The sequence below is a fragment of the Fukomys damarensis genome, unplaced genomic scaffold (assembly GCF_012274545.1).
Source record: "Fukomys damarensis isolate Sample0158 unplaced genomic scaffold, DMR_v1.0_HiC HiC_scaffold_19, whole genome shotgun sequence".
NCBI classification, from domain to species: Eukaryota; Metazoa; Chordata; class Mammalia; order Rodentia; family Bathyergidae; genus Fukomys; species Fukomys damarensis.
This window is the reverse complement of record NW_022900931.1, coordinates 55,171,911-55,180,920: the sequence shown is the minus strand read 5'-3', so window position 1 is coordinate 55,180,920 and position 9,010 is coordinate 55,171,911. Positions and strand designations below refer to the sequence as shown.

Sequence of the window (9,010 nt, the reverse complement as noted above, 5' to 3'; positions counted from 1 at the left end):
CTACGGGCACCCCCAACACCAGGACTCCCCCCACCTTCCCCCCACATCAGTCTGTCCTGCTTCCAGCTGCTGCAGCCGCACCTTCGCTGCCTCAGCATCCAGCAGCCCCCTGCTCCTGCTCAGCATGGCGACCCCAACCCAGACCCCTACAGATGGTGAGCGTGTCGCCTGGCAGTGGGCGCTCGGGTGGCGAGGGTGGGCTCTCGGATCTAAGAGCTTAAGAGAGAGTGCGTGGAGGGATTCTAGTCCTGAAAAAGGAGGGGAGTGAGGAGAGTGTGTCGCCCCTTCCCCAGCGGAGCCTTCCGTCGTGCAACCTTAGAGGCCCCTTGAGGGCTCTGGGATACCGCTCCCTGGCGAGGTCGTCCCGGTGCGGGGTCTACGATTAGAGTGACAGTCCCGGGAGAGAGGGTGCGCGGACAGGTTGCTATGGCAACCGGGTGGCTGGTCCAGCGGAGCGGTGGTGGAAGTCGGAAAGAGATGGGCTTTGGGAACTGAGGAGTGCAGCCAGAGGTAAGATTTGAGGACCATGGGTTGGGCAAAGGGAGGGCGTCCACATCCTTCTCAGTCCAGCCCTGATGCCCATGAAATCCCGACCAGGCAGGCTCAGAGTAAAGGGGGAACAGCCGAAGAAGAGAGAAAACGGGGTGGGGGTTCAGTAAGAGAATCCGAAAGAGACAGAAAGAGAACAAGACAGGCAGGAGATCTATAGTCAGGGACACAAAGACCCCGAAGGATGGGTGGGAGACTCGGAGAGCTTCAGAGAGTGACGGGAAGATGCGGGGAGAGAGAGACACAGACCGAGGGACTGAGACGACTATGCAGAGGGAAGGAAGGGGAAAGGAATAGAAAGGGGGACGCACGGGGTGGGGCCCGAACCGCCGCAGTGAACCTCCGAGAGTGGGGATGGCGCGGTGGGACCCTCCTTCCCTGGTTTCCAGTGTCAGAGGTGCACACGGGTTGCACAGATGTCCTTCCCACTCTCATCCTGCAGCAGACCACTTGCATTTGACACCCATTCACCCCGACCTTCGCCCCTTTGAACACTCACTCTCGCTGTGCCCCCCGCGGTCCCCCACGGTGCGCTTGCTTCTGCTGAGTGGGGGCGGGGGAAGGACAGGGGTTTTCGGGCCCCGAGGTCAGGGCCTTGGACGCTGAGGACCCCCTGCCAGTAAAGGGAGCCCCAGCTGCACTCTGAATTTTCCTTCCCTTCCTCCTGTCCCAGCTGATGGGGGCTGCTGCACCGAGCTGTATCTGCAGAATGCGAAGCAGGGCGGGTGGGGGGGCTGCAGAGGCTGGAAGCCACCCTAGGGAGAGGGGGCAGGGCTGAGCCAGCAGGTCTGGCGGGAGCCCAGGGCTTCTTTTTGCAGAGGTGGTGGTTAGCAGGATCGATGGCAGCAGACAGGCCGAGGTGGGAGGACACACGCCTCAGTGCCCCCCTTCTCCCAGTCACGGCATGAGAGGGGACCGCAGGTCTTGGGAAATCCCTGGGGAGGAAAAGTGCACTGTGCGTTGCAAGCTGCTTAGGGAAATGAATTAATGAATTGCTGGGGAGAGAAGCAGAGGGAGGTGAGGCTCTTCCCACCTGCCAGAGAACCGGAGGGAGAGTGAGGAGCAAACAGAATGCACCTGGGCCTCCGTCCCATACCTGAGAGGGACCTCAGTTTGGCCAGAAGCCAGCCCTGCAGGTGCAAAAGGAGGACGGAGAGTCAAGATGGGGTCCAGCCCTCAACCCTCACACAGGACCCCACCCAACCTGGAGTGATGGGACCTGGCACCACTCAAGTTGCCCTGGTTGCTATAGCAACCACCTCCTTCCTGATCTCTCCTTGGCAACCGGCCAGAAGTAGTGCACATTCCTTTTTCTGCCTCCTGGCTCCACCCTTAGCCCAGCCACACCCTGAGGGCACTGGGCCAGCGGGGACCAGGAGGAGCACCTGAATTCAGGGAGAGGCCCAAGGGGATTCTGGGACTGGCACTCACACTGTGGTTTCTTGAGAACTATGGAGGAGGGTGTGCGGAAAACCAGAAGACAGAAGTGAGATAATCCAACGGTTCCACCTTTGAAGCAGCCTGCTACAGCCTAGGAGGGGCTCACATTTGTTCATTCATTCATTCACTCATTCCAGGAAAATTCTTTGAGAGCCTTTTGTAAATGCCAGGATCAAAGGTAGAGATGAGTCAGGTTAACTCAGCATTGGGTGGGGGAGCTAATACGGAGCCCAGGTGACTCTGAAACCCTGTATCCCTGGTTGGATGCTTTTGAATACCATCTTTGGGATTTTTTTTTTTTTTTTTTGAAACAGGGTCTCACTAGGTAGTTGAGACTGACCTGGAACTCACTTTGTAGCCCAGGCTGGTCTCAAACTCACAATGATCCTCCTGCCTCAGCCTCCTGAGTGCTGGAATTACAGGCATGCGCCACCACGCTCAGCCCATTTTTGGGATTTTGCCTGTATTCAAATGTCCGATGTTCCCTGCATTGCTACTTATTTAATGTTTTTCCTTCAAAGGATTAACCTTTCTTTTTTCCAGTACTGGGGATTGGTTGAACTCCAGGCCTTTGCATAGAGCTACATCTCCCCCCTTTTGTTTTGGGCCAGGGTCTTCCTCAGTCACTAAGTTGCCCTAGCTGGGCTCGAACTTGCAATTTTCCTGCCTCATATTTCCAGTATTAACTTTCTAAAATACTTCATTAGCTTTATTGTATATTGCCACCACAGGTGCAAAATGAAGATTTTGGGGGGGCCTTAATTGAAAGCAAGCATAAAAGCGAGTCTTAAACAAGTGACTTGACTTTTCTGGGTACAGCATCTCATTTCATGAAACGAGGAGGAAGATACTACCTGTGTCAGAGTTGCTGCCGAGATTAAATCTTCACATTGTAAAGAGCCTGGAAGCATCTGGACACAGGGTCAGTGCTGTCCATTGCTGGCTAAACAAATAAGAAAACCCAACATTGTCATAAAATTCTACGTAGATTTTGTCTCCTGCCAAAGACTCTGAGCACAAGGCTTGTTTTCTCCTGGGTGATGGGGGGTAGGGTAGGTGGGTGGGGAGACTAACAAGTACCAGCAGCTATTAAAACACATCTGAGTAGCCAGTCTTCCTCTTTTTGGTACCGGGGATTGAACTCGGGAATTCGGGTCCTTGTGCTTGTGAGGCAGGCAGTGGAACCACTGAGCTAAATTCCCAGTCCCAGGCTTCCTCCTTGAAGAATGAAAATTGCAAACTGACACACTGCGTGAATGAATTAGTGCTACTCATGTTCATGTCCCAGAGACCCCTGTACGAGTCAGTTCGGACTACAGTTTGCATCGGAAGCAAATAGTACCAAAAGTCTCAGTGGGTCAGGGCCACTAGGGTTATGTCTTACGGATGTTCTGTGTCCATGAAAGGCCTCTCTACTCACCAAAGAAAACTAGAGCAGTGGCCATCTTGGATATTCGGGTCACCACGCCAGGGACGAGAGCTGTTGCATGGGCCCTCGGATGCTCCAGCCTGTAAGGGACAATAACACTTCCACTTACAGTTCATGGGCCAGGATTAATTACATGGCCCCGCACAACCTCAAGGGAGTTGTCCTTCTCTGAGGAGCCTGGGAGGGGGAGAAGAACTCTGTAACTCTGTGCCCCGACTCTGGCGCCCCTCTCCTAATTGCTCTGCTCTGCAGAATCCAGCTCCAGACAAGCTAGGGCCCAGTTAGAACTTCTGAGGAAGTACAGGACCATCCATTGTGTAATGGGAAGATGCTCTGAGCTCTCCTGAGGGTGGATGCGGTTTGTGGTAGGGAGGTGAGAAATGAGAAAGAGATCCACAGGCGCGCGCGCGTGCGCACACACACACACACACACACACACAGAGTGGTACTGGGGATTGAACTCAGGACTTTGCATTGAGCTACGTCCCCAGCTCTTTTGATTTTTAAATTTTGTAATGAGGCTTTGCTAAGTTGCCCAGACTAAGCTCAAACTTAAGATCCTCCTGCCCCAGCCTCCCAGAGTGCTGGGATAACAGATGTGCACCACCATGGCACACAATGCACTAGCATTTTATCCATGCACTAGCATTTCTGAAATCAGGGTGAGTCTTCTAGTGGATGAGTGTGCCTCACGTGTTTTGTGCGGTTTATCCACATGCACACATACCAGGAATACCACTGCAAAATCCATGTGGAATCTTCACATCGCTGAGGTCTTAGAAATAAGTAATATAAGATATGAATTATCACAGCTCCTCTGAACTAGATTTGGTGGCAGGAGGGAGTGACAGAGAGCAGGAGCAGACTTAGGGAGTGTTCAGGAGCAGCCATGGACTTAGGGATCCACCAGATGGACTGGGGTCTGATAACCCCTAGCATCATATGTAAATGGGATTGCATCGGTGTTTTTCAGTCCATTGCTTGCATTAGATTTCTAAGCAGTCTAGGACCAGGACTGCTGCGCATGGTTGGATACATTGTACGCCGTACACGGGATGGAACCGACTGGTGGACTCTTTCCTATACTCCACTGGTCAAGCCCGTATTCCTCCATGAGTCCGTGTAATCCAGAGCAAGGGCCCTCTTTCTCTGATTTCCACAGAGAAATTCCTGGTTCAGTGGCCCCACCCAGGTCCTTTAAAATGTTAAGAAATTTGGCCAGGCAGGTGGTACACATGTGTAATCCCAGCACTCTGGGAGGCCGAGGCAAGGAGGACTGCAAGTTCAAGCCCAGCCTGGGCAACTTAGTGAGGTCCTGTCTCAAAATGAAAAGGGCTGGGGATGTAGCTCAATGCTTAGGCCCTGGGCTGAATCCTAGTACCCGCTCCCCATAAAGTTAAGAAGCTAGCGTTGAAATATTTTTCCCACTCTTTCTCTTGCCTTCCTTCCCATAGGCCCTGAGGAATCTGACCCATTTTTCTATGGTGAGTATCAGGATTTGTGATGTGGGCACCCTAGAGCTGGATGGAAGGGTAGCTGCAGATTCTCACAGGCTACTGCTGAAGGCTCCAGCTGTGGCTATGTGATACACTGGCCACTGGCCGGGTGGCCACGAGGGTACAGTCACATCAGCTGCCTGTGTGGAGGGAGAACCCGATTGGGGAGGGAAGTGGTCTCCCACTCTTTGGAGCCTCTTTAAGGCTCCAGCCACTTCAATGGGTGCTTAAAATATAATCATCAGGCAGGTGCACTGAAATCACTAGAGAAACAGGCAGAGAACACCTTAAAAGTAATGACACTGAGCCCAGGTCCCCTGGATTCCAGTTCTGGCTTATCCATTCCCTAGCTGTGTGGCCTTGGGCAAGTGACTTACCTCTCTGGGCCCTTCTGTAAACAAGGTATGGTAGTAGTGCCCAGCTCTGAGGCCTGTGAGGAAGAGTTACCTGGATGATGCCTTTATACTGTCCTCATGGCACAGAAGCTCTACCGCCCTGTGGAGGATCTAGCCCCAGTTTCTTCTGCACATACCCCTCGCCCCCATTTTTGCTCACTCACACTGGTCCTCCAATATGTCAATTTCCTCCCCACCTCAGGGCCTTTGCACTTGCTGCTCTTCTGCCAGGAATTTACCTCCCTAGCATTCCCTGAAGCTGGCTAGGGTTCCTTTTCCTTCTTCTGGCCTCAGATCAAATATTGACTGCTTGCTAAGAGAGGCCGTCCCAGATTCCCTGGCAAAAAGTGCCGTACCACAGCCAGCAATGACTTGGATTTTTGAGTTTTTGGGTTTTTTGTGGGGGGAGGTTGTGCCATTTGTTGATGAGCGTTCGTCATAACATGAAAGTCAATTGCCTGAGGCCAGAGACCTGGCTCACAGCTGGGAGAGAGTGAGTGTTCCACAAACTGGCATTTCAGCAAATACTTACCAAGCACATGCTCGATGCCAGGCAATGTCCCAGCCTCTTGGCGACACTGCAGTCAGCAATACGGACAAGATGCCTGCCCTCCTTGATCCAACACTCAGTTGGGAGACAGATATTCAACCAAATGAAATGAAAATTACTTACGAGACAAGAATGTGAGAGAAGAATAAATCTCATGAAGAAAAATAGAAGAGGGAACAGAATTAGTGTTGAGAAGATGGGAAAATTCTAAGTAGATGGAGAAGGTCAAATTGTCATCTGAATAAGTCTCAGAAGTTCCTCTGGGGAAAAGCTTTCCTGTCGAGGGGATGGCAAGTGCAAAGGTCCTGAGGAACCTGATGCATTCCACAAACATCAAGGAGGCCATTGTGGCTGAAGTAAAGGCCTAGGGACAGAGTGGATTGGACTGGGGACTTGAGGACCCAGGTGAGGACCTTGGTTTTTGCCTGGAGTGCAGTGGGAGCCAGGGAGGGTGAGTTCTGAGCTGAGCAGGACCCAGTCACTGCGGGAAGGCGGCAAAGTCACAGAGAAGCACACTTCAGCAGGACGGATAGATGGCAGTGGTGGCAGGACCAGGATCTGAGAGGAAGCAGGTCCATAAGCTCATATGAGGGAGAGGGCAGGGGAGGAAGGCGGTGAGCAGAGAGACTAACGGGAACCGATCCTGCCCAAGCCCTGAGAAGGGAATCAGTGTGGCCTGTAACACCCTGGATTTGGGGCCCCTGGCTGGTAGCTCTGGGTGGGCAGAGGTTGAGGCCCCGGCCGCCCTGATCTCCCTGTGGTCTTCCCTAGACTATGCCACGGTGCAGACGGTGGGCTTGACTCTAGCCACCATAATGTTCCTGCTGGGGATCATCATCATCATCAGTAAGTCTGACCCTCCTGAGCTTCCGTGGTGTCCCTGGGCACCTAAGGTCCTCTGCTGGCTTTTGTCTGCACTCTGTGTGCTCTGTCCCTAGCTTCTCGTTCTGTCTCTCTGTCTCCCCACAGGCAAGAAGGTGAAGTGCAGAAAGGCAGACTCCAGGTCTGAGAGGTCTGGCCGCAGTGGGGAGAGGGGGGTGGTAGGGACAGCCTGAGGCCTCTGAGCCTCCCCGGAGAAGGGCCCAGAAGGGCCTGACTTGCCAGATCCTTCAAGCTCTTCTCTCTCTCTTTGCCTCTACAGCCCCACCTGCAAGTCCTGTAAGTCGGAGCTTCCATCCTCAGGTGAGGGTGAGAATGCGCATGTGCATTCTGGGAGGTTGGTAGGTGGCAGCGAAAGGGGAATCCCTATGGGGACAGCCATAGAAATGCCAGAGCTTGGGCACCAACAGAGGCACAAGGGTAATTCCGCAGGTGGCTGAGCCCTGGAGCAGGGAAGACGTCCAGCCACCAGGGGGCAGTAGGGAGGAAACAGCCTGAGTCCACAGTACAAGGATTCGCAGAAACAGAGGCAAAAACCTCAAAAAGCAAGAACAAACCCATGTCCCAAGGGAGAAAGGCGCAAGCCCAGGAAAGGGGAACCTCCTGGACTTCTGCCAGCCAGGACGGGGGACCCTGCCACAGGAATATAGAATGCCTTCTAGATTTTATCATTCAGCAGGGCCCATCTAGGGCGGAGGGAAAGAGAAAGGAAAAGAAAGGAAAGAGGACAGGTTACTGAATAATTAAATCAGAATAACAAAGAGAGAGATGCCTAGAATACAGACTTAAAAATTCATATTGGGGAAAGTAGCTGAGAGGATGTGGGGCTGCAGAAGGGAGACACACAGGGAAGAGGATGGAGGTCCTGGAGGTCCTGGAGGAGGTAGAAAGGGGAGTCAGGAAGGGATAGAAATGAGGGGTAGGGGAAAAGGAGGGTGGGGGCTCAGTGGGTGCAGGTGGATGGAAGGGAGGGGTGGAATGCGGGGTGGAGACCAGCATGCAGATGAAAGATTGCAACTCCTTGGCGGTGTTAGTCTTAATTATACAAAAATATCTTGACCTGTTTTTAGTGGAACTGCATCCTTTCCAGGGACTTTTTGAAAAAAAAAAAAATCAAAAGACAGGAATCTCTTTGCCTCTTATATAATTGTTATAACTAAAAAGGAGAGGGGCTTGGGGGAATTTGGTATGGAACTGCATATTTTGTTTCATGTTCTTTTAAGGAATTTGAGGACATTAACACTGCGCCTTGTGGGTGCAGGTGGGGTGCAGTGTAGATGCTGGTGTTTGGCCCTGACACCTGGGGCCCAGTTTGAGAATCTGCAGAATTCTGACACCAAACCCCACCCCCAGTTCCCAGTCGAAGGACGGTCTGCAGTGGGCAGAAAACGGAATTAATTTGTTGTGTCACAATGTTCAGGATGTAAGACACAAGGGCCAGAGAGGAGACTGGAGGTGAAGAAGCGGGTGGGGTACTCACTTTCTGGCAAGAGGACAACAGAAAAGCCCAGGTTGCCCTTGGGTGCTGAAGCTCTTTCCTTCCTTGATTTCACTATGGGATAGACAGCAGCCACACAGATGTGCCCACAGAGAGCAGGTAGCAGGTGCGAGCAGGCAAGAGGTCCCCACCTGCAGTCCTGCCCCACGAGTGACAGTCTGCAGGTCCAGCTTCCAGGACCTGCGGATCCCGAGCCGGCGGACTCTGGGGAGGGGACCGCGGGCTAACACAGCCCCTCCTCTTTTCCCAGCCCCTGGCGGCGGCGGCGTGTAAAACGAGCCAACGGGAACCTCCACTGCTGTCCCCGCCCAACGCGGGAGCCTGAGGACCGGGTGAAGGCGGTGGGGACCCCAGCCTCGCGCCGGGGACGCTCCCCCGAATGAGCCGCCCCACTCACCCCAAGGCTGGAGCCGCTGCACCCCGCTGTCCCTTCCCAGGCCTTGGCAATGACGATCCCCCAAAGAGCCTGTCTGCACCCCAGATCCAGGGACTCAGGCCTCCAGCTCCTGGGATCTGGGAGTCCACCCCCAGCTCCCCAGGAACCCCTTGTGCTGCTCCCCCAACCCCCTTGTCTCCTTCGGGAGCATCCGTGCCCTGGCCCCGCGGTGTCCACGTCTTGAGCTTAATAAATGTGCATTTGGTTTTCCGCCCTGTTCTGTGTGTTCTCATCTGTGGGCACACAGGGGTGGGAACTGCAGAAGTGAACGGGTCGCAGTCCCCCGCGCGCCCAGAGTTGTCCCCCTCCTTCGTCCCCCCCCCCACACCTCCGGAGCG

General features: G+C 53.7%; 1 protein-coding gene and 1 long non-coding RNA gene across 4 annotated transcripts in view; one reads left to right on the top strand and one right to left on the bottom strand.

The window, feature by feature from the left end:
- Fxyd7 (FXYD domain containing ion transport regulator 7) overlaps positions 1-8,950 on the top strand; it is a 10,767-nt gene extending 1,817 nt beyond the window's left edge. The window contains exons 6-11 of one of the 2 annotated variants that reach the window (XM_019207775.2): positions 67-155; positions 4,873-4,902; positions 6,631-6,705; positions 6,829-6,862; positions 7,001-7,041; positions 8,487-8,950. In XM_019207775.2, the coding sequence (XP_019063320.1) occupies positions 67-155; positions 4,873-4,902; positions 6,631-6,705; positions 6,829-6,862; positions 7,001-7,041; positions 8,487-8,509 (292 nt within the window). In that variant the 3' untranslated portion in view covers positions 8,510-8,950. Of the gene's footprint in view, positions 1-66; positions 156-4,872; positions 4,903-6,630; positions 6,706-6,828; positions 6,872-7,000; positions 7,042-8,486 lie in introns of both variants that reach the window. The other variant, XM_010626331.3, reaches the window with a different exon arrangement.
- Positions 1-9,010, bottom strand: part of LOC109118127 — a 10,691-nt gene that overhangs the window by 895 nt on the left and 786 nt on the right. Inside the window, exons 2-4 of one of the 2 annotated variants that reach the window (XR_002025416.2) lie at positions 3,410-3,498; positions 2,844-2,932; positions 154-1,484 (exon numbers count right to left, since the gene is read on the bottom strand). This is a non-coding gene — a long non-coding RNA (uncharacterized LOC109118127). Of the gene's footprint in view, positions 1-153; positions 1,485-2,843; positions 2,933-3,409; positions 3,499-9,010 lie in introns of those variants that run through there. The other variant, XR_002025415.2, reaches the window with a different exon arrangement.